Source organism: Leptosomus discolor, chromosome 13 (assembly GCF_034619465.1).
Source record: "Leptosomus discolor isolate bLepDis1 chromosome 13, bLepDis1.hap2, whole genome shotgun sequence".
Taxonomy (NCBI): Eukaryota; Metazoa; Chordata; class Aves; order Leptosomiformes; family Leptosomidae; genus Leptosomus; species Leptosomus discolor.
Genome location: NC_141403.1, coordinates 19,634,920 through 19,659,917, shown reverse-complemented (window position 1 = coordinate 19,659,917; position 24,998 = coordinate 19,634,920). Strand labels below are relative to the sequence as shown.

Sequence of the window (24,998 nt, the reverse complement as noted above, 5' to 3'; positions counted from 1 at the left end):
CATTGAGCTGAGGCATAAAATAAGGAGAAGGAAAGTACTTGTGTGTCCTGTGGTGCATGCACGCATCTCAAATAGCAGCTGCTGAGCTCCAGGATCTTTGTGTTGCCAGCTGCGCTCCTAGGACTCTGCCAAGGAAAAGGTGCAGATACTGTGCGTCTTTTTATGAAGCTGAAGCGGGAAGCACCTGAGTTAGCAAACACGTGAGGGCCTCCGTGCAACAATCCATACAGCTGAAAAGCGAGCGGGCAGAATGTCTCCTGGGAGTTAGAGAACACATCTACTGCTCTCTGATCCTCACTAACGCCTTGGATCAGCAGTGACAAGGGGAACAGCAGTTGCACGCTTCGGTCTCACTTTAACGGACAGATATCGCTGATTAACCAGTGCCGCAGCTGGAAGCCCCGGTGTCCCCTCCTCCTCCTGTACGGTCACAGAACTTGTGTCCTGCACAAGGAGCAGCGTTTGGGAAGGGACGCGTTGCTGTCCAGGGGTGACTCAGCTCCCACACGCCTACCTCAGCCGGTCCTCACGGTGTCGGACGGTCCCTTTCCTACCTGGCCCCACACGCCCTGCCTGAGGGAGAGCGCAGGGGCACGGCGACACCCACGGCGCCCCACGCAGGCACCTGCACCGTGAGGCGGGCGATGCCGGCGGCCGCGCCGCGGGAAAACCCGCCTTGCCGCCGGCCAGCTGAGGCGCCCCGCTCCACCCGCGGCCGCGCTTCGATCAGGACTTCCCCCCACTGCCGGCGAGGCTGGGGCCGCTTGCGGGAGGAGGCCGGCCCGCCCGCCCCCAGCCCGCCTCTCCGCGCCGGCCCCGGCCCCGGCCCCTGCCCCGGCCTCGGGCCCCTGCCCGCGCCCCGCAGGCCTCGGCGGCCGGGGCGGGGGCGGTCCGGCGGCGGTGCGGAGATGCCGCCGGCGGCGCTGTAGCGCGTAGCGGTCCGCGGGCAGCGGGAGACGGGCGGCAGCTCCTCCTTCTCCTCCTCCCTCCGCGCCGGGGTGGGCTCGACCGCGGCAGCCGGGGTGCGCTGCGCTGCCCTGCCGGGCCGTGCCGTGCCGCATGTGCGATGGACTGGCAGGTGCTGACCAGGGAGCTCTCCCTCTACCTGGAGACCCAGGTCCGCGTCGGGTTCTTCGGCTCCGGCGTGGGCTTGTCCCTGGTGCTGGGCTTCGGCGTTGCCTACGCCTGCTACTACCTCAGCAGCATCGCCAAGGTGAGCGGGAGGGCGGCGGGGCGGGCGGGCTCCGCAGGTGTCCCGCCAAGGGGGGACCGTCCTGGCGGGGACCTTCCCGCGAAGGTCACCCCCACCCCCCTTGGGGGAGGCAGCCAGCGCCCTTCTGGCGAGGGGAGTGTCGGCGCCTGAAATGGCTGGGCGGGGGGCAGGGCGCTGCGCCCGCCTCGTCCTCACACCCCGCGTTCTTCCTCGGAAGGAGCGGCTCCGGGATCCCGGCTGGCCCGAACCCCGCTCGCCCCCCGCACAGGCCCGCGCAGAGCCGCTCCCGCCCCGCCGGGGCCGTTGGGCCGCCGGTGAAGCGCTGAGGCGTTTCCTGCGCGGGGGGCGGCCGGCCTGAGGGAGCGCCCGCCTGGTGGTGCCCGCCCGGCCTGGGAGGGGAAGGGGCTCTGGGCTCAGGCGTCCCCGAAATGCAGGTGTACCAGCGGGAGAGCTCGGCTGGGGGCCGTGGTTTGGAAAGGGAGGTCAGGAGCCGTCCCTCCACCACAAAAAAACCCGACCTCTTTGGTTTACCGACGGGGCGGGTGGTGAAGTAGTTTGCTGCCCTTGTGTGTGCCTTCGGTAAAGACCTTTGGAGCCACCATGGCAGTGAGCTGGGGGCCAGGATGCTCTTGTACATCTTCCCGTCAGTAGTGGTTTCACAGATCAATTAGGCGCTCGCAAGTTACTTGGATACAGCCAGCCTGATCTGATCTAAAGTGGCCCCGTGGTGAGAGCGCCTCGTTGAATGCTTAATCAACTGCAAATACGCGTATCAAAGGATTTATGACTCTTGAAGACGTGTGTGTTGCCACAGCCCTTCACAGAACGGCTGAGAACATAGCTTTCCTCTTCATGGAGAGGAGGGTACTTGGTTCTGGTCAGAGGAGAAAAATGAAGGGTGAGGAGGACGTACCACTGCTGCTGTGAATGTGTTAACGGTTTCAAAGCGTCTGTTATTGTCTTATTAATGCCTGCATGTTGGAGAGTCAGTGTAAAAGAGAAGTTTTAGAAATGTGGTCCCCAAAACGTGAGATGTTGGTACACAGGGATTTCCATGTTAATTGGTATACAAATGGAAGCTGCAAGAAAAATCTCTGTATGCAAAGCGTTATTAGAGATGAGTAACCAATGCAGTTGTGTACCGTAGTGTGAGATGGGAGGAGGAGTGTCCTACCAGCCTAAAATAGGTACTGCAGGTACACAGTCAAAAGTACATGGATTAAGCATCATTTTTGTGCAATGCAAGAAAATGGATTCAGTAAAATTTTTCTCACTTACTGGGAGAGAGTGCGGTTTTGATTGGTCAGTGAGAGACACAATGCTGGTAAAAGTAGAGCTAGAACAGCATGTTATTAGAAATAGGTAAAAAATCCATTATGTCTAGCGGGTTTCACTTTCCAGTTGGGCATTTTGGCATTTCGGTTGGTTTTGGTTTACTTGCCCCTTTACCATGAAAGGGAAAAGCATTGTGAATGATTATGTGAAAGAAATCAGTTTACCGGGAGAGGATTTAGACAAGCTTTCATATATTTATTTATTTGTTTGTTAGTTTGTTTTATATGAATGCCCATGCCTGACTGTAGTCTCTCTTCCTAGAAACCCCAGCTGGTGGCCAGCAACGACCGTTTCTGCCGCTTTCTCGAGGAATATTGCCCTGTTGTGACAGAAACTTACTATCCCACAATTTGGTGCTGGGAAGGTCGGGTGCAGACACTCCTCCGTCCTTTTATCACCTCTAGACCCCAAGTACAGTACAGGAAGTAAGTGCCTTTCGTCTGGAAAGCGATTGATTTGGTAGCCAGAGGGTACCTTACTCTGACTGTGTCACAGCTACCGTCATTGCTTGAGTTTGTGCCCATTTTTTTTTGCTTTATCCCGCCTTTACAACTCCATCATAGGTTTGGAACCATCTCTATCCTGGGTTCAATATACAGTTAGTTTAAAAGGCCAAGGTTCTCAAACGGCCCAGTTCAGCTCAGAGAGTTTTGGAGCACTGAAATATTGGTGACAATATAGGAACTGGTGTAGTTGTACGTTCACAGCATCACACAGTGGCTGAGGTTTCTTTCCTGCAGGGTGCATTGCTGGCTCATGTTCAATATGGTGTCTGCCAGGACCCCCGCGTCCTTTTCTGCCAAGCTTTCCAGATGGTCAACCCCCAGCCTGTAGTGGTGCGTGGGGTTGTTCCTTCCCAGGTGCAGGACTTTGCACTTCCCCTCATTGAACTTCATTAAGTTCCCGTCAACCCATTTCTCCAGCCTGTTGAGGTCCCTCTGGATGGCAGCACAGTCATCTGGTGTATCAAACATTCTGGTGTTTGAATGCCATCATTTTGCAAAGGTCATGCGATCACTGTATCTGCCCATGGAACCAACCATGTTCTACCTTAACCATAGCATGGCCCTATTCAGCCTTGTTCTGAATATATAAAACTTCTGGGATTTTCAGAGTGATTTTTACCTGTGGGGTGTATGTTGTGGGTTTTGATGCCTAAATTCTAAGAGGGAAAAAACTTATATCTAGTGTTTGTCCTCAGCTGATCTCTCTCACACAGAAATGAGTCTTAGTCTGGCAAATGAGGCATTTGGCACAAGACCTAAGGAGAAGTACTTTTATGCGCCGGAACCTGGATGCAGCACAAGTTGTTTCAGCTCTGTTTGCATGGTAGAATAGATTTAGCATTTAGCAGCTTCCCTTAGTTTTAGTAACTAGGAAACATTTCAGTGGTATGGCCATGTCCACTCTTTCTAGCCCTTCTTGTATACTCTCAAAGTTTGTGAGGGAAGAAACGTAGTTCCATGGGGCAACGCTTATTTTGCACCATTTGAAATTGTGTTGGCAGTACACACTAGCATTGCATCTGCTTCCCATTACTGAAAAAGGGCAAAGCTGAGGTAATGAGTCCAACAAGGCTGATGATTTTTAAAATCAGGAGTAGGTGTTATCAGGACTTTCAGATGAAAAATCAAATGTGAGGCAGGCTTACATTTTGGTAGTTCCTACACCAGCTCTCTTGCACAACATCTTCATTGACAGGAAGAGGGAAGATGGCGTATGTTTCTAAAAAAAGAATGAAACCTTCTTGTCATTGTTGAATGCATGCTTAATTTCTTGGGATATTACAATACCTGTTGCATTCTTAAGATAAGTGGTTTAAGACGGCATTCTTGCAAAGTTTGTGGAGATACAGGCTGAAAGATATAGTAGTGTGTGTCTGTGTTTCGTGTGTTTAAAACATAAGAAAGTGCCATCCATTATACATGCTGCTTCTTTGGATAAAAAGATGTGATAAATGTTTAACACATTGCCTAGTGTGCTACCAGAAGATTCTCAGATGATCCAAAGGAAATCTGCAGGACATGAGCCTATATAAAATAGAAGGCAATGCCAAAAATGACATTAGTTACAAGCTTCCAGGTATTCCATCAGCAGTGATTCATGAAAAGCCAGCTCTTCCTATATTGTGGACCGGAATTGCTCCACAAAATGACTGTGCTAACTCGTGTCAGCTGTAGGCATGTCTCTCTCTGAATGGTAAACATGCAAACATAGTTACGTGGCGCTTTGAGTACTGAAATAGAATTAAAAATGCAGAATTCATACCTGATGATTTGCACACTGTAAGCACTCTTCATAGTATGCACATATTTTTCAACCTAATAAGTATTGTCTTGAAATGTGCCTTTCAGTGAGCTCATTAAAACAGCAGATGGAGGACAGATTTCATTGGATTGGTTTGATAATAATGGCAGCTTATATTATCCGGATGCCAGCACAAGACCCACTGTCCTGTTACTGCCTGGCCTGACAGGAACAAGCAAGGAATCCTACATTCTTCATATGATCCATCAAAGCGAAACGCTGGGATATAGGTGCTGTTATATTTCGTTGCTAGTATTTTGCTGCTTCTAGTAAGATCCAATATAAGTATGTATATGTATAAGGTGCCTTCCTAAGGCAAATGAGATCTAAAGACATTAGTTTATGTAAGAAAGTATTATTGGTAATAATAATAATAGCAGAATTATGTAACAGGCAGTACGTTCGGAAGGGCTGGTTTAGTGTCTACAGATGTGCCGCAGAGATTGCAGGGAGAGCAAGCTAAGTTTGCATAGGCCTTTCCTGCTGCTTCTTAAATCATAATACCAGTATTTGTGTTACCTTCCGACTTTCTAGAGAAGGGGTTTGTGTTCAGCTCCAAGAAGACTCGTGTGGACGGGTTGCTGGCAGCAGGCCTCGGAGGAGGTCAGCTTCTGAATGCCAAAATGGCTTGATTCAGCAGCCTCAAATTTGTGAGTGCAGAAAGGAGAGCTAGCCTGCTCTTACTGGGGGTGGTTAAGCGAGAGGTTTGTCACCTCTTAATTGTCACTGCTTAATTTAGTTTTGTTATTAAGGCTTCTGGTCAGAGTTGGGTAAAATAAGTGGATTAGCTGATGAGTAGATTCCTTTATGTAATCATATCGCTGCTGCTGTGCTCTACAATAAGTTGTCGTTGTGTTTGGAATATTACCTTTTGTCTTTGCAGATTGGCTTCTGGTACTGACCATAGTTAAGTTCTTCAGATACGTATATATGAGCTTTTATCTACATGTCTGGCTATCTCTTCTCTGTTTGGAGGTTCGGATAACTGCTTTACTAAATTATGAAAGTAAAGTAGCACTTTAACTGTTCAAAATACTTTTTAAATCACTTTAAAACTTACCAGTAAAAAATACCAGAGGTGGAAAGCCCTTAAATCAACAACTTTGTACTATTAATTTTTTAAGTACTCCTGAAAGAAATATCTGCATTTGATCACCTAAGAAAAGAAGGTATAGCATTAAAAAGGAGAGCTTTAGGTCAGATTTCAACAGAATGCTATAATTTTGGTTTTAAACAGAAATATTTCAGAGAAAATACCAAAATAAGTAATTTTTCATGCCTTTAACCGATCTAAGATATGTATATATTATTTAACAAAATTATTACAGTGAGACAGTCGAACAGTAGTAGAAAAGTAAGATTTATTAAGAAAGCATAGATCCATAAATCCTGGTAATACTGCTAGAAAATTCAGAGAGTCCCACCAGCACAGAGAGGACAGAAACTTCAGCTACACCAGACAAAAAAAAAAATCCCATTCCCAAGGACGTGCAACTCAGATGCAGCTGTCATTAGAATTTTGATTTGGCTCATTTCTTTTTAATCTATTTAACACAGTTACTTAGCTTTGGAGGATGTCTACGGGCGGGTCTCTGGCGTTCTCTTTCAGAGCGCTGCTCTAGGCTCAGCCCTGCCCTGGCAGAGCTGACGGCTCGTATTTGGCCAGCTCAGGGTGCTGCAGGTACCGCCTTCAGGTAAGCCCCGGGGCTCCCCTCCTGCGATCTGACCTTGACCAGCACATCCCAGCACTCATATGGAGCCCCACTGACTTCACTGAACGCCGTTTTGGTATAAAGGATGTTCCACACAGGCCAGACTGTAGGATCTATACGACTGTAAATATTTATGTGCTGAACTTATTAGTAGAACTGGCTCATTTTTATGCATTTTCATTTTTTTCTGTGTGTTTAGGTTATCTTTTTTAGTGAAGTGAACAATGTGTATAATTGAATTTACTGTCTCAATTTTCAGATGCGTGGTTTTTAACAACCGAGGAATTGCTGGTGAGGATCTTTTGGTAAGGATGACTTCGAAGATAAACCTCTCTCACTTATAAGCGGTGTATGTGGAATCATTTGTGTCTATTTGTATGGCTGGATTTAAATGAGAGAAACTCACAGGATATGTTGAAAATGCAGAGAAGACAATCTAGTCATCTGGTAGATCAGTCATGTGCCCATATTAATATTTTATTTTAAAACTCAAAGAGGCTAACCGGTCGACACAGTTTTTGTGAACATTTCAATTTAGGAAATCATATCTGTAACATTAAAATGCACAATCCTTACACTTTTCTTTCCAAAAATACTACAGTATCCAAAATATCCACATCCAAGAAATAGGGTTCAATTTTCTCCCGTCGTTCTAACATACAAATCCAAATATAAGCAATCATAATTACTTTCCCAGTTGCCAATATGAGTTTAAAGTAGATTTTTGATATGGTTAAAAAGTTGTGCCATTAAAATTGATCTATATTATGTGTTATTGAATTAATGAACCAGGTTTATATGGCTGGCCATATCCTTAAAGTTAAATGTGTTCTTGTATTTTTCTCAGCAATTATGACACCGAGTCAGTTACAAAGAGGTATTTTTTGTCTTTGGGACAGAACGTATCATGTTTGCTTGGAAATAACTGGCAATTCCACAAATGACAAAGTCTTGAAGCTGAGTGTTTTCTGCAGCTAGGGACGGGGCCTGATGAAATATTGCTGAATAAGCTTTGTTTCTTCATATGCGTTTTGTTGACAGTTCTGCAGCTGGAATGAATGTGCATAATACTCAGTATTGTGTTGCATTTTTTAATCCCCTGGTTTCAAACTTTAAAAAGCTCAGAATGTTTTCCCATAATCAGATAAAGCATTTCAATGCAAATATTGCCATGTTAAGAGTAGTTTTCCGCATACTTTTGGAGATGGATCTACAAAGCAGTTTTGTGACACACAAAGTCCTTATTGATGAATTTCTGAATCGTTAAGAGAAAAGATCTCTTGTTTGGATGCATTGTGTGTATTTTACTGTAATCGGATTTACATCTTTAAGCTTTGTAAGATCTTGCTGTGAAGCAAACCAGCTGAAATTATCACATTTTCTGCAAAGGTGTTTCTACATTTTAATAGAAAATCCCAAGTTAATGATTTTGAAGCATAGCTGAGCACCACAGTAGAAATTAGTCACACAAGTAGTTCTTTTTCTAGTCTCTTTAGATTCAAATTTACACCAAATGATAGCTATTTAAAGGATCTGTTTTAAAATGCAGTTCTCATTTGCTATTGAAAGTTGCTGTGAATTATTGTTACGGAATAATCAAGTATTAGATTGACCACAGCCAATGTGACTCAAATACCTTCACCTTCGAGTGGACAGACATTGAAGTGTCAGGAATTAACTGAAATTAAAATGCAAGAGAGCTCTCTATTTATAAACTTTTAATCAAATGCACTTTCTCTTACAATACATCAGGCCACGGTTACCAATGTATTTTTCCTTGTAAACTTGACAATTTAATTAAAAATAAACCACATTCACACTGTTTATAATTAATAGGGTGTGAAACAGTGGAGAGTGATGCATGTGGATGAGAACTGTAAATGCTACATAAATGGAAATTTAAAACGTCTTTAGTTTTAATTATCCAGATTTAGCTTTTCTTTCCTTTTTTATATCTTTGACGTCAACGTTTCAATATTCTTGTTAAATATATATTAAGTAATTAGCTTAATCTAATTAAACTTGTTAAAATTGCCCACAAATATCCAGGCTGTTTAACCAAAAGCAATTTTTTTAACCCTCTGAAAATACATTTTTGCTTCAGGCAACAAATAAGTTCAATTAACTCATAATTAAGTATTTTTATATTTAATTTTAATGTTTATACTGAATTGTGGCAGGTTGGCCTGCTTATAATTGAGTCGAGGTCACTAACACCTTAGTAGCAACAATGTAGTTAAAAGCTCTCTTTTGCTGTAGATGAAATCTAGAGAACACCATTAGAAAAAACCTTATTTTTCTGTGATTCTTATTGTACCCAAAAGGACTTGTCTCCTTTATACTGCTCCAGATAGTGCCCCCGATTGTAGCCCATAGCAGTTGTCTGTGCAGGTGAAGCTCAGAAGCTGTGCTTCTCCTCCAAAAGCAGGGAAGGAGTTACCCAAACCTCAGTGATGCCAGTGGAAGTCATTCCAAGTCTCAGTTCAAGATTTGAAGGCATGCTGGTGGTAGATAGGGAAGGAGTAATGTATGTGTTTCATTGCTTCAGTTAATAGAATATTGTAGTAAATTAAGTAAACAGTACTGGTGAATGTATTTATCTTTCTTTGCTTGTATTATGTGTAGAATCTAAATATTGGCTACTTTTCAAATGCTAGCTGACAGAACTTGAAATCCAGTGTTTTCTTTTGCGGTTGAATGTGGCTGAAGATGGTAAAATTGTCATTGTAACTTTCTTTTCTGTCAATTGCAGCCTTTACAATATGTTCCCATTTCCTCAGGGTATTTTAAAAATATCGGTGTCTATCTAGTTCTGATCTAGTTCTGTCTAGTTTATCTCATTGCTCTGTGTTCAGATTTTGTCTAATGACCTGGAGGTTGCAGACGCTGAAGATATTTGTCACCTGCTTTATTTTGTAGTGATAACAAGTATAACCCCTTCCTCCACCTCCTTATGAAATGCTCTGGGTTTGTATTTGCCATTAGCGCAGCTTCACGATAAATGCTAAATTTATCTTGTTATATAAATGATCCACACTGTTCGGTTTCCTTTGTCCTTAAAGGACGATACAAAAGCTTATGGTGGCATTTCTCCCTCTGACTCCTTGCAGACACCAAGGACTTACTGTGCAGCTAACACAGAGGATTTAGAGGCCGTTATTCATCACGTACACAGCTTGCACCCCTCAGCTCCGTTCATGGCAGCCGGTGTTTCTATGGGAGGGTAAGGTATTACGTAACACAGTCTCAGCTTAACTATGATTGTAAAACAAGACTGTTGTGGCCTGGTTGTAAATTATTACTCTGCAATACTTGCATTACTTGCTAAACTGCAACTAACCTGGATCTGTCTCGGACAGCTAATATTCAGGAGACTTCTAGAAACTTAACATCTTTGAGGATTTAGCTCTGTGTCAGGGAAGGTCGAAATTCAAAAGTTGAGGGGGGTGGAGAAAGACGGGAAACACTGACAGACAGATTGACAGCCAAACAGGTGGGCGGTACAATCTTTGAGAACTATGGTGGCTGTCTTTGGAGCAGAGGGATAAAAAAATAGGAACTAGAGCTAACATACCATGTTTCTTAGCAACCTCTGGAAATGACAAGGTTTATCTTCACTCTGTTTGGGTCCTGCAGTGTGTGGGTAGGTTAAGCTGGAAGAGATGTGGGTATCTGCTCTGTCTGGCTCAGAAGCAAGAAGTAGTATTGTTGTTAAAACCAGTATGGGTTGATGTAGCATGCGGTATTAAGACTTGCTGTGTCCTGGCTTCTCTCCAGAAAGCACAGCTCCAGCAGACAATGACAGCACAGTTGCTTAGAAAAATCGCTGCTAGAAGCTAGGAGAAATGTTCAGACAGCCTCTTTCACGAAAATCATAGGAGAGGAGAACTTCCATTAGAAATACTGCAGACATAATGGTAACTTCCTGAGACTTCCCTTCTTTCTGATAAATTTTACGGAGAGTGGGCAGATATAGCCCTGTATATTGACATTAGTCTACTAAGGACTTGTAGGAGCTTTGGGGTAAATACAGATTTGTTCAAGCGATATAGTTGTTGGTAATCAAATAAATAAGTAACTTGGAAGCCTTTTAAATCAGGCCAATTTTTTTTCATTCACGTTGCTGGGATTTTGCCGGTGTCTTCAGTATGAAGACATATGAATCTTGCAGTATGTCAGTGTCTGTCTTGCTGGGAAGCCCCAAATTTGGAACAGCACTCCAGACACAACCTTGATATTGCCAAATACAGGGAAATAATCTCTTCCCTAGGCCTCCTTCTTTTGCTGTTACTAACAAAGCACAGCATGCCGTTAGTTGTCTTCATTGCTGCAAGGGTGCATTGCTGAGTCACGTTCAGTTTGTCCATGTCTTTTTCAACAGAGCTGCTCTCTATCCAGTCATTAGTCTGTCCTAGGTGCAGGACTTTGCCTTTGTTGAACTTCATGAGATTTCTGCTAGCCCATTTCTCCAGCCTGTTGAGGTCCTTCAGAATGGCAGCCCTCTCTTCCAGTTCACCAGCCACTCCCCACAATTTTACCTGCAAGCTTGCTAAGGGTGAGTTCCATCTCATCATCCAGTTAATGAAGACATTACACAGTATTGGCTCCAGTACTGACCACATGAGGAACATTACTAATAACTGGTCCAACCTCTCCAGTTGACCTTCAAGTTCCTGATCACAACTCTCTGAGCCTAGTGGTCTAGTCAGTTTTCCATTGACATTGCAGGTCAGTCTAACCTCAGTTCTTTGGGAAGATCCTCTGGAAGCCATTTCCAAGCATATGAAGGATGAGAAGGTGACTGGATTCACCAAGGACAAAGCAGGCCTGAGCGATCTGATTGCCTTCTGTGATGACTGGCTTCACTGATGAGGGGAAAGGAGTGGATGTTGTTTCTTCTGAGTCTTTCTTTGTACCAATGTACGAGAAAGGCTGCAACAGAAGCCTTTGTTGTTGAAGAAGCCTTTTTCTTATTGTCCTGCATATCCCTTGCTAGTTCCAACTCCAGCTGAACTTTAGTTGTCCTAACTGCATCCCTGCATGCTTGGGCAGTGACTATTTCTCCCAGGCAGCCCCTTCCACCTTCAGGATACTTCCTTCTTGAACTCAGTCAGGAGTTTTTTATTCCTCCATTGTGGTTTTCTGCCACTCTTGCTCAACTTCCTGCTCATCAGAATGTACCACACTTGTGCTTTATGTTCAGTTATCCTTAATGTCCAATAGTTCTCCTAGACCCCTTTCTCCATCAGGGCCATCTCACGTGGGATCCTGCCAACCAGATCCCTGACCAAATCAAAGCTAACTCTCCAGTATTTTAATGCTGCTGCTTACCTTCCCCACTCACTTTTGATCTTAAAAATCCACCATCAAATAATCTCAGTGGCCAAGACTGTTCTGCACCTTCCTGTACTCACGTGTTCTTCCTTACATGTGAGTAACAGATCCATAGAACATTTTCTCTATTTGGATCATTGATCATGTATCAAAAGATTGTCCTCCACACTCCCCGGAAATCTGGTCTGCTTGTGCCTTGCTGTGTTGTTTGTTGTTCTAATTGATGTTGGGGTGGTTATAGTTCCCTGTGCCTGGTGATTATGATGCTTCTTTTAGCTGTCCAAAGACTTGGATTCTCTAATTCCTCCTCTTGATCAGGAGATCTATAGCAGACACCCACCATGATAGCCCTTTGTTAGCCTCCTATCTGATTTTGACCTATTAGCTCTGAATTGGCTTATAACCTGCACCAGGGAAAAGTTCTGTGCATTTAAATGGCTTTTTTGTCTAAGATGCAAACCCTCCTCCTTGCCTTCAAGGCCTTCATGAGGAGTCTGTTTGCATCCAACACAGCATAGTCTTGTCTGCCTGTGAGTCCTCCGTGTCTTTGTGATACAATAAACTTGTTCTGTGACTACGCACAGACTTCTAACTCCTCCTGGTTTTTCCTGTGCTGTGTGCTCATGCATATACTAGCACATGAGATGGGCTGCAGTCAAGCTTAGACTTTTTCATGTGCAAAACATGAAATAACATGAAGTATTGCAAAAAACACGTTTCATTGGAAATGGTGAAAGCCAAAGAAGCGTCTGCAGTAGAGGCTTGTTTCAACGATGAGCTACAGATTTAAAGCACGGTAGTTCTTCATGGGTAGCTTCATGTGTGGTGCACCATTACACTGGAGTTGAGAGGACTGGGGTGTAGTAGGTGAAGCGCTAGGTTTTCAGGGCTGAAGGTGCGGTAGAAGCTAGCTGTTTTGTGACTGGTACAAAAGACCAGTTCAGCCCTTAGTGTCATTTCTGTGCTTGGCTTAACCTAGTTATGGTATCCCAAATGGTGGTGAAGTCTGTTAGTACAGCACAGGGGGTCTGTTGTGTGTTCCTGGCTTTTACCTTGCCACCACCACTGGGTGATTTTAGGCAAGATGTTCCACTTTCCTGCTCCAATACGTTTTTGAAGTCCTGAACCACAAAGAGAAAACATATGCTTAATTTACAGAAAACTGAAAGGGTCTCTAGTCATCCAGGTGGGGGCTGTTTCCATGCTTCAAAATTAATTGGAGCACTTTAAAATTAAGCAGGAGCAGAGATCTCACCAGGGGCATATTGTGAAAATCATCCATTTGTCTTAATCTTACAATAGTTTTTATTATCTACCCTGTTTCAAAATTTTCTGACTAGCCAGTTAATCTATCTAGGACACATTTACCCAATTAAGAAGAAAAATAAACATTCGTTTCACAAAGGTGTAAGTGTTAATGAAAGCCCACTTGTTCTACTGATCTTCAGTATGTATTATTTTGGAAAGGGACTTCATATTCTAACATAAAGATTGCTAAACCTTCTCTGTACCCCATATATTCTGTGAATCCTGTTAGAGAAGTGGCTTCTACTACTACTGCAACTACTTGTTTATTGTTTTATGGTTCAGTGTTTTTATAGTATATAGACGTGTGAGCTGATGGCAGGACCCACTCCCAAGCGCTGTCTGCTGTTCTTTCCTGCTGGTTCCTACCAACTGGCAAGTCTTTGGTAGGGCCAAAGCCTGGTTTCCCTTGTGCACTGCTGTCCCGTGATCTGGTAGGTAGTGCAGGGTGATAAAGTCTCTGTGATGGCACGCTGGTTCATGATGTCTTTGCTGAAGGTTGCCATCTCCTGAAGTGTGGTAGATGAAGCCAAGGTACAGAGTGTTGGTGGTCCAGGGAGCTATACTAAATTGTAGAACTTGTAATGTTTTGGGTTAAAGGCTTGGTATTAAAATGCTGGTTGTAAGCTTTGGGGCCTCAGGCAGTAAAGTAAGATTTACAGCTTCTTTTACTCTCTTCCTGCTATTTTCGTTTTTCTGCATTTGAAGGGACAGGTACTGGTGAACTCTACTCTTTTCAACTCAACTGTACAGCCACAGTAGAGACTGTAAGTTGCAGTTGGTCAGAAAGGCAAATTACTTGGATCATAATTTTGTTTCGGTACTTTTATTCGTTAGCCAACAATTCATTCTTTATGTTCTTTGTGTTAAAGAACAGCTATGTCCTCTCATACGTGTGAGGTCAGGGAAGGGCATTACCTTCAACTCAAAAGACAGCTTCGTAGTGAGGCAGGCATGCCGGGGCAGCTTGCCTTTGTCAGGCACGCTGAGCAGATTTATCAGATCAGGAAGGCCAAGAGCTTGTGAAATGGTAAAACTTACTAACAACTTGGGAATACTGTTCTATGAGTAAGATACATTTACTTGACCTTTTCCTCCCTTTTAGTGGTATAAATAAGGCTAGTACATCTCTATTTATTTCTAAATGCGCTCCTACCCACATCCTACACCGTGCACTCAGTTCCTCCCTGACAGTAGAGAGAGAAAGCAAAGTTCATGAGTCGTATGTTGATTACATTGACTACCTTCTAGAAGTATTAGGCACAACTGTAGGGCCGATTAAAAGAAACTACTGAAAACCAGACAAAAAGGTGGCTGATTGTTGTATTTGCTTTAAGCTGAAGCAAACGATTTGATAGTATATATGTTTCTGTTTTTCATTTCTGTTTGTAGCATGCTTCTTTTAAATTACCTGGGCAAAACTGGCAGAGACACTCCTTTAATGGCAGCTGCAATTTTCTCTGCGGGTTGGAATGTTTTTGAATCTGTAGAATCTCTGGAGAAGCCACTAAACTGGCTTCTTTTCAACTATTACTTGACTACTTGTCTACAATCCTCTATCAGCAGGTGAGTTGCCTTCTGAACTATTTAGCAAGGTGGAAGGATGTTAGCATGAGATCTCCAGCAGGTATAATAATACTGGCAAAATTCATGCTGTAACAACACTTTACATAGCTGTTCTGTGTGCATTCTTCTGTAAGTTTTGAAATCAAAAGGATCTTTGCAAGAAAGATTGTCATCAGCGTGACCAAATTTTTCTGCTCCTCAAGGGACTTGGCACAAGACCAACGTACTTCTAAATTTATGGATGAAGTGAATGGATTTTGTAATTTTTCAGACATGCACATAGTGACTTTGAGTAGATACATATACATATTAATTCTTTTAAGTTGGCATTGACTGCAGAAGCATGGAAAGGTCTAGTTAATCCTTTGCTTTATAAAATTAAGGTGTATTTTGTATTCCCAAATATTTCGTTCTCTTATCTTTGACATCTTTCTCATGGAATATGCAGATTTTTACTATGTCACCGGATGTGCCTGCATATGAATGAACAATTCTTCTGCTCTAGGATTCCAGACAGATTTTTAATATGACAGAAAATTACAAACAAGCATGTTCTTGTTAGGGATTTTTTTCTATAAATGTATCTGTAAAGCAGAGGACTTCTACATCTGTTTATATAACAAAAAACAAGCCCTCCAATTTTTCTCTCTTTTTCTTTTTAGGCATCGACAAATGTTGGAGAAATTATTTGATATGGATCTTGTGATGAAGGTATGTGAAAATGTTACTTCTGCTTTAGCTGGATGCTGTTTTCCAAACGCTGACTAGTTCCCTATTTGAATTCTGTACTTCAGGCTAGAACTGTTAGAGAATTTGATACGCAGTTCACTTCAGTCATGTTTGGCTACCGTACAATTGATGATTACTATGAAGATGCTAGCCCGTGTCGCAAGCTGAAGTCAGTAGGAATTCCAGTGTTATGTCTAAACTCTGTGGATGATGTTTTCTCACCAGGTCATGGTAAGTTTAGGCTTTTTAAAATATATTTATCTGTATATGCAATCATTAAGACAAGCTACATAGGTCTGAGAATGAACTCAGACCTATGAGAAGAGGTGTACTTAAATGTTACCTGTACTGAGGATCGAAACCTCCAGGGATGGATCGGTCTTGCAATTCACTTACAGTGTAAGACACGTCCAAACCAGCTGGTGATGGAGACACCTGATGAGTGCAGAATGCAGAAGCGCATGGCATGGCAATCATTAGACTCAATCAGTAGACTTCACAGTCAAAAGAAAGAAATATGCACATTTAGGGTGTGGGTTGCCTCACTGTCAGGAAGATACCAGACATACTGCCCTCTCAGAAGCACTCGTTTCTATTCGCTAAGTACGAAGAGAGCCTGTAATGGGGAACTCGGATTCAGATGTGTGGATTGTAGACATTCAGAGTTCCATGAAAGCGAAAACAAGATTATTTTTTTTTAATTGCCATTTTTCAATCCAGTCCCTGCAAAGAGAGTCTGGGAGTTGCTTATGTTTCACATGACTTGAAATCCTCAACCATTGATCTCAGTGTCACCTCCAGTGCCTGAAAATTAAAAGTAAAAAAAAAAGTGTAAATCAGCATGTAGGCCAAAATCTAGGGTAAGGGAAGAGATAGAGACAAGGTGAGCTCCTAGAAGGAGGCATGTGGAAATTGTTAAGAACCTAACTAGAAGATGAAGCCGCAGTATCGGCTAGTAACAGATAGGCTGAAAACGCGTGTTTTCCCTTTTCTTCCTATTTTCTGCCAAACGTGATCATTATGAACATTTTGCTTTTTGTCTGAAGATCAAAACCCTGTTGCTAACTGTCTTAAAAGGATATGCTTGTTCCTGCAGTCTGTGTAGTGGTTATACTGTCTGAGAAGAGAGGGAGAGCAGAAGCTAATGTAGAGGAAACCCACTATAATGAACAGCTGGTTGAGGGGAAGGTCTTCAGCAGCAAACACCTGACATCTTTAAATACAAGTTTATACACTTGATTTATTTCAAGTTTTCTTCTGCCACCACAAGTCAAAGTGAGATTCTTGTAGAATGAGTCATGAAACCAAAGTGAGTAGGCAAACAGTTCAGAACAACAAACAGCAGAAGGAGGAATTGGAAGAGGCTCTGTGCGCGCGTGTGTGTGTACTGTTTATCCCTGTGCAGATGTACAATGCTTACATTGCTATTTACGGTTTGAAGACCTGTTAAGAGACAAATGTGACATGAAAAGTGCCACTCCAGTAGAGTGCACTAGAAAAAGACAGTCAGGTTTCTTCTCCTCTTGAACAGGAAGCATCCATGCTATGCATGAACAGTATAAAGAGGTGACAGCTACCTAATATGAGGGAAAAAATAGTGACTCTGGATTAGCCAAACTACCTATCCCTTACCTTGGCCAAAACAGAGGCTAAAAAAAAAATAAGATCTGGGCAAACATAGCAATATTCTTCCAGAACTCTACATCCACCTTTAACAATTTGCAGTTCAGAGACTTTCTGAGACTGAGTTAGTCCCTTTGTATTTATAGTCTCTGTGGCTTTTTTTTTTTCCCCTTGAAACGGGCCAGTTGCTGTTTCTGTTATAAGGATATAATGTCCTGAAAATCAGAATGGTTGGGCCTGTGACCCCAAAATCTGTGTCCAAATATAAAATTTGGCTAGTGATGCTGAAGATAAATTTTTATGGGTCTTATGAGCCTGGGGATGACTTTCCCCATAGCACCACAAGGTGGGTGATCAGCTGTGCCATGCCCCTGCCAGGAATTAGCTTAGAGAGGGAACAGTGGCTTCACCTCTGTTTAGCTCTAGCTCAGTTTGTGGTTTCTATTCTGAAGTGAAGTAGTAACTGTGGCAGGAGTAAGCTAGCTAGTTAGCACACGTAACAACAGTAGCAAACCAAACAGCCTGCCGCTGTCCCTGGAGGATTCATTAACCTTTTCCAGCCTATTATCGTGGGGACTGGGACCTCTGTTAGCTAGATTAATGCTAGCGCAGACACTCCATATCCTTGTCTTTTCATTTTAGATATAACCTCCAGATCTCAAAAGCCAACTTTTGACCTTGACCCCGCGAAATTCAATGTGAACACAGTAAAACACTTTTTTTACTGTGAGAGTAGTCAAAGGCTGGTATGGAGAGGTTGTGGGGTCTCCATCTATGGAGATACTCAAAACCAGATTGGAGCCAGTCCTGGGCCACCTGCTCTGGGTAACCCTCCTTGAGCAGGGGGGTTGGACTAGATGATCTCAAGGGGTTTCTTACAGCCTCAAAAGTTCTGTGATTTTGTAGTTTGACTAGCCAAAAGATTGAGACCCCTAGAGTATGGCTGGTTTTTAAAAGAAACATAACTCATGGCAAGCAGTGGATTACAGGGATGGTCTCTTGTGTAAGATTAAGTATCCAGTCTGTTGTTAGAAGGCCTTAGAAGTCTTGCAGTGTAGAGGGGAGTGAGGTAAATCACCATGAGGAACCTGAAACAAGAAGTGTTAAGAGTCTGTTGTAATGACTGTCCGTGCTCTCTTAAACTCTGACCCTGACCAGCCTTTCTCCATGAAAACGTGTGGGTGGTTACGCGTTAATTTATTCCTTGTTCACGGAGTTAATGCTGTTGGCTGTAAACCGTTGTCCTTGTGGTGACAAGTTGCCTTAGAAAGGGCCACCAGGACAACGTTGATTTGCAGCTAATAGCATGGCTGTTACATGGGTCTGTCCTTGGCTCCTTTTTCGTTTGTGCTGTGCACCCTCAGTGTGAAACGTTGTGCTGGCAGGAGACCCTGATGAGCAGCCTAGAAATCAGTTACTGGGGTTCATTCAGCTTGATACTTTTGCGGGTTGTTTTACCTTAGCAAACATAAAGGGCTGGTGTTACTCTGGGAGGTGACTTTATTCTGGCAACTGTTCTTGTTTTTCCTGACTTAAATGTGTGGACACATGTAAGCCTGTGGCAACCAGAGGCACTTTCCACTCACAGCTGTATAATGGATTCAAAGCCACAAAATTTATTCTCAGCCAGACCCCAGCCTTTTATTGACTTGGAGGACTGGTTTTTTCATGCTTCATCCCTCCCTGTGATACCTACCAGCTTTTAAGCTCCATTCCACCTCTGTTGTAGACAGCTGTAATTTCTGACAGCTGGGAAACAGGCCTAGAAAACTCACCAGGGAGAAAGCTGTGCCAGAATTCCTCTGCATTTAGATATCCTTTATAAAGCCAGCCACATCTATCTCCCTGTAACAGAGCTTGGGGAATACAAACCCGAGTCTGCTTTGTCACCACACAATATGGACCTGAAGAGACGCTTTGCTTAAAAAGTGCAGATGCTGTCTGTGTTGCCTCTTGCTACCTGATCGTTTCTTCTCGTGTAGCTTTTTGGTACACTTTATACTTCCCAGCAATTATTTTTGAATATATTGTGAAAATGTGCCCTTTGATCTCAATCTGGTATTAGGAAGAAACAATTCATTTGCTGTCCTTCCTTAATGTTGCTGTTTAATGTCCATAGAGCTTGGCAGCCGGTGTATCTGTAGTTTAATTCTGGAATGCAGTTCTCGTATTGCGTAATTCTGACTAATGAAACAAACGCTTTCTTCATTGCATGACACTTCTCTCACCATAACTAATTTAAATGAGCCATTGCTTCAGGAAACATGTAATATAACCAAGTCAAGCCCTTTTTATTTTGTAAGTGTGAAAAATAAATCAAGAAAATGGAATGATGGCATTCATTGTCAGTGCCACAGTTAACTTCTCATCTGAAGTGGCATTTTTCCCCTCAGAGACTTTAAACAGCATATTAGGCATCCAACTTAAATTTCACTATACTAATGCTTTGCTGATTGCCGCTGGTGAGTGTTGTGCCCAAGCCTGCCCTCGAAACTAGGTACCATGCTCCCTCCTGAGCCACTGTGCCAAATAAGTGCGTGTCTGAAGCTCAGTTATACTTTTTATTGAACTGTCTGAACCTTTTCTGTCCCTCTGAATCCAAACTTGGAGTAAGTGCTCTTGGGTGCTATTCTGCATTCTATTATGTAAACAGCACAGTTGAATGAAGTTGTCTGGAGAGACCAAATGGCCAAGGAATGGCTAGACAGATAAAAACAGAGCAGGGGGAAATCAACCAATGGAACAGAAAGTCTGACAGCAGTGACTCATTTAAGCCGATGCTGTTTCACATGTATGTTTTTTTATTGTCTCTTTAAAAAAATACTCTTTTCAAAGAATGTAGAACAAATTGATTTTGAACAATGTAATTCTGCACATACATATTTGCACTGTGGTTCTGTGATCACAAATAACAGGTCTGTGCCTGCTGGATCAAACAGCAGTACAGATTTTGGTCAGTAGAAACCTAAGTACAAGGTTACACGTGGACAAAAATGAACAGTAGTATCTTTTGGCGTGCCATCCTATATCCTAGAGTGCGTCACATCCACTGCTCCACTCATCTGCCCTTTACATTGCAGAATTTCATCTGTTGGATTGTAGGTTTATTTGTGGATGGCCCACAGTCCCTAGAAGCTGCCTTGAGAGATGTACCGCACCACTGCCAAGCATCGTTTGCATTTTGGCACTGGTTGGGCAACACAACATACTCAATTCTCCTGAGAAGCTGCAGAGTAGGAAACTCTGCTGGGGAGGAGTCACCCAAACGGTGACCCGACTGTATCGCGACTGACTGTGCCAAGGGCAGGCTCTCCGGGGGGCGGTAAGAGCAGAGAGGTGACAGCAGGTCAGAGTTGGCACCTACTGAAAGCCCTCACTGTAGATGGAAGCGAATGACTGCACATTCAGCACAGTGCTGTCGTTTGTGGTGACAGTGGTGTTCTGTGGCAGAGTTCTGCTGTAAATGCATGTTAGAATAGGGAGACCTTCAGGACGGGGAAGATGGCATTTGTAAAGACCCGTGTGTGGCTCGCACCTTACCTGGCACAGACGACAAAGCATCCTAGCGCTGGTAGGCTTCTAGGAGAGTGCTGTAGCTGTTCGGAGGCAGGCAGCACATGGCACCCACTACGGTATTGCCAGTCAGTTTGGGAGTGAATAATTAACCACCAGCAAACTGATTTGGGAGGTATCACTACACTGGCAAGCTCTGAATGACAGGTGTGCAGAGGTCACAGCGAGCTTTGCCTGTAAGGGCTTCCCCAGCTGGGTTGGCACAGCAGAAGAGACAGACGTCGTCATCTCCCTTCCACACCCCCTGCAAAGTAGTTTCTTACCAGGAGAGGCTATTTCTCTTTACACCTTGACACTAGTCTGACAAAGTGAACGACTGTCACGTTTTTGCACAACCTTAGCTAGTGAAGAGGTGTTTTCAGGCCAGCATGTAGCTGATCCTGAATCCATTAGGATCAATGGAGTTCTCATGTTATCTCTGATTCTTGGCGATGAAGCCTGTCTCTCCTCACACCTTCCTCCCCATGCCCTTGCATGTAAGCCTATCCATTAGTCCCCTCAGTGACCAGGGAGACAGCTGCAGAATAGCTGTGGAAAGTGGGATTCATTGCCTGAAGCAGGAATGGGGGACTCGGGCTTGACTCTGATCCCCACTTCCCTATCGGGATTCTGCCTAATGTGGCCCGTGTGCTACCAGAGGGAAGAGGACCAGATGGCTTGGTACAGAGAAGTGGGCAAATTCCCATGCAGTTGGCAGAAGCTGGTGCGAATTGTAGCCAGTGTCCTTGTACGCAGCAGTGTGTTCATCCGCGGACTCCGAGGGCGCCAGATCAGAGATTGCTGGGCAGATTAACTCAGACAAAACTCCAGATGAGCGCTTGCTGAGCCTGGAGTCTGAAAATGATGCGTGTGTTGGATTGCAAGAAGTAACGCATTGTTTTCTGCACCTCTTGTTTTCAGCCTGTGCTATTTCCCAGTCAAGGCTGGCAAGCCCTAGGCTTTTATTTCATTGACTTTTCTTTTTAGTCTTGCCTCAGTATTGCTTTAAAAGGCCCAGGTACTGCATAGAGTATTTTCAGTTTTCCAGCTGAACAAAGGAAAGGTCAAGGACTTCTGTGTGAAAACAGTGAAAAGCACTGTTTCTTCCACCTAGTAAAGCATCAGAATCACTTACTAAATGCTGGAATCTATAAACTACTTGGATGCACTCAACGTTGAAAGGAGGGAAAGAAAAGCAAAGCACTGTGTAGCCAAGAATCTCATGTACTCTGCAAGAGAACCCCCGTTGCTCTCTGGAGCCCAGTCTGTGCTCCGTTCAGGGCACAATCATGTCCCTTATGTTATGGGCAGGAACCTCTTAACACAACGTTCATACAAGACACTAACCCTGCTACGGCTACAGCTGGTTTAGCATCCGTGGATTGGTTGGGCATTCCCTGGAGTGGAACAGATCGTGCCGTTCCAGGCACTGCTAGTAAGGACCTCTGCCGCACAGGCTGCTCCCCCGGCTCTGCGGGTCCGGTGCTTCTGCCCTGGTCGAGTTGAAATTGCACAGCAGTTCCCCACAGTCGTTGTACCCTGGCTGGGGGTCCTGTTTTGGCTGGGGAACGGGTGCCGTGCTCTTACTTTAGTTGCTGAAAACAAAGGCAAATTGGCATCTGAAGCGCACAGCAACGAGCCTGGCAGCTCCCAAGTGAAAGTCAGGAACTCATCCCTAAAGCAGGCAGTGATGGGCGGGGATCATGACTATCCAAGGATAATGGCCTTTGAGATAGCAAATGTGTAAAGGGGTAGAGGAAAGCAGACTCCTAGAAATAGGAGTGAGTCGGGCATGTCTCTGAAGGAAGCTCAGTGAGAAAGGGCTGTGGACAACCGAACCCCCCAAAAGTGAACCTAATTCTAAATCTCTCTTCAAAAATACTTCAAAATGAGGCAGCAATAGAAATGCTGCAAATGACTCACTGCTTTGTGTTGTAGTGCCGAGGCATTTTTACTTTAGCTGTGTATGACCTAAAATCAGATTTATTTTCTTGTGGAATCATAACTTCTTTTTTAGACAATACAGTGAAATTCCTACTACTCCCTCTGTGTGGACAAAGCATGTCATCTTTTGCTGTTGTTTTTTTCTGTCAATCCTGAATAATCAAAAAATCTTCATGATTTTTTTCCTTTCCATTAAGTTTTATTATTTGAAAACCTGGCACTTTGAAAGGCATTCTTTACTGAAATGTATTGAGATTTATGCTTGTTCAGGAGTATATTTAGAAAACTCCAGAAGAATTTGCTTAAATAACTTAATTTTTATATCAAGAGTGCAAACAGCACAGCTCGATGAAGCTCCACGGTTGTGTCAGCCAGTTCCTATGATAATAGTGTCATCCCATCACACTGAAATACCATTTGTGAAGTCATAATGCTTTCTCTGTGGTCACTCTGCACTAACTGACCTTTTTCTTTCGCAAAGAACGGCCCAGCTCATAGCACTGATTAAGCCACACCTTTATGCATATTCAAAAGAAGAGGCATTGAAGCCTCCCCCCTGCATATTTCAAGATCAGTGCGTGTCTCCGGTGCACTTCACCGATGACTCTAAGCTAACCAACCGTAGGCTGTCACTGAAAGGGCCGCCTCACCGCAGCCCTCACCCGAGGGGTGACCTCATCAATGGTTATAAATACGTAAAGGGCGAGTGTCAGGAGGATGGAGCCGGGCTCTTCTCGGTGATGGGCAGTGACAGGACAAGGGTCAACGGGTGCAAGCTGGAGCACAGGAGGTTCCACATTACCATAAGGAAGAACTTTTTCCCTCTGAGGGTGACAGAGCCCTGGAACAGGCTGCCCAGAGAGGTGGTGGAGTCTCCTTCTCTAGAGACATTCAAAACCCGCCTGGACACGTTCCTGTGTGACCTGCTCTGGGTGGTCCTGCTCTGGCAGGGGGTTGGACTAGATGATCTTTCGAGGTCCCTTCCAACCCCCAACATTCTGTGATTCTGTGACTGCGCCATTTGTGTGTTGGCGTTAACATGGGGAACCAGATCAGGGAGCTGATCCAGCTGAAAACTAACCCGGCAAAAGAAACATCCCTGTAGTATCTGGTCTAATAATCTAAATTCCAAAGTAAATAATTTTCTAGCAGTGACCATTCAGTAGAGAACCACCAACCTACTGGCTGACACAGAGCAGCTTTCTGTGTCCTTCTGCAGCTGTTTGCCCTTCCCCTTTTCCCAATTACTTTGCAAATTTAGATTACGAGCTCCTCATGGCAAGACCCATCTGTCAGTGTGTTTGCATGGGGTGGTCTAAACGTGCAGGTGTAAGCGTATGGCGAATCAGGTGTGATGGTGATGACCCAGGATAATCTTTAATCTTAGCTGATAGGGTACCTTACAGACAAAATCTTAGCGTGATGTTAAAGGTTTTGTGTTTGGAGTCCCCTACAAAAACGATGGGATTCACAGTTAAGGTTCCAGTTCCTCAGTTTTTCCAAAGTTGAATATTGCAACACAGTTTAAAAACTACAGGCTTGACTGTCCTTTCACTTACACTACGTATACCAAATCGTAAGTATGCATTAACGTGGGTGCTGTTCGTCAGTGGGACTGAAAGATGGATGAAGGCCAGTGATTTCTGAAACTTTTACAGAAAAATCACACAGATAAGGCGGGTTAATGCTGAAGAGAGAAATGGCTTTTAACACAGCTCTGGTTCTACGTCCTGCGGTATGTTTAAGCATATGTTAATGTTGTGCCTATTTATTAATATATACTATGAGAAACATTTAAGAGACATTATTCAGTGGCTGGCATTTCTCAGAAGGATAAGGACTTAAAACTTTTTTTCCCCCCTCCTTTTAGCTATACCAGTAGAAACTGCCAAACAAAATGCAAACATTGCTTTGGTTCTGACTTCGTGCGGAGGCCATATCGGTTTTCTGGAAGGAATATGGCCGAGGAAGTGCACTTACATGGACAGAGTCTTCAAGCAGTTTGTGCAAGCTATGTTTGAGCACGGAAACAAAGTCTTTAGCATGTAGCTTTGGACCACCATTGTAGCACAGTGGTACATTCTGACAAGGGCAGTTAAGCTTAGTGCACAAATTTTAACTCCTGTAAGCCAGCAAATGGATGAAGTCCATTACTACATGCAAAAATATTTTTTGCCTAAGATTTTGTAGCAAAAACCTAAATATTATGTTGTCACTTTTATATTTGTTTTTAATATGCCTTACTAAGAATGACCTTAAATGAAACAGCATTCTGTGTACATCAAACCGCACTTAACCAAAACCATCAAGTAAACAGATCATAATTCCTCAGGATTTTAATTTAAAACAGTGCGTATTTAGGAGACTTAATGTAGATT

General features: G+C 43.7%; 1 protein-coding gene across 1 annotated transcript; it reads left to right on the top strand.

Moving 5' to 3' along the window:
• Positions 1-924: 924 nt before the first annotated feature.
• Positions 925-24,669, top strand: ABHD3 (abhydrolase domain containing 3, phospholipase). Its single transcript, XM_086472653.1, has 9 exons — positions 925-1,213; positions 2,810-2,973; positions 4,903-5,085; positions 6,827-6,872; positions 9,678-9,790; positions 14,599-14,772; positions 15,435-15,483; positions 15,567-15,732; positions 24,491-24,669. Exons 1-9 carry the CDS (start codon positions 1,067-1,069, stop codon positions 24,667-24,669), a joined length of 1,221 nt encoding a protein of 406 aa, XP_086328779.1. The 5' UTR covers positions 925-1,066.
• Positions 24,670-24,998: the final 329 nt, after the last annotated feature.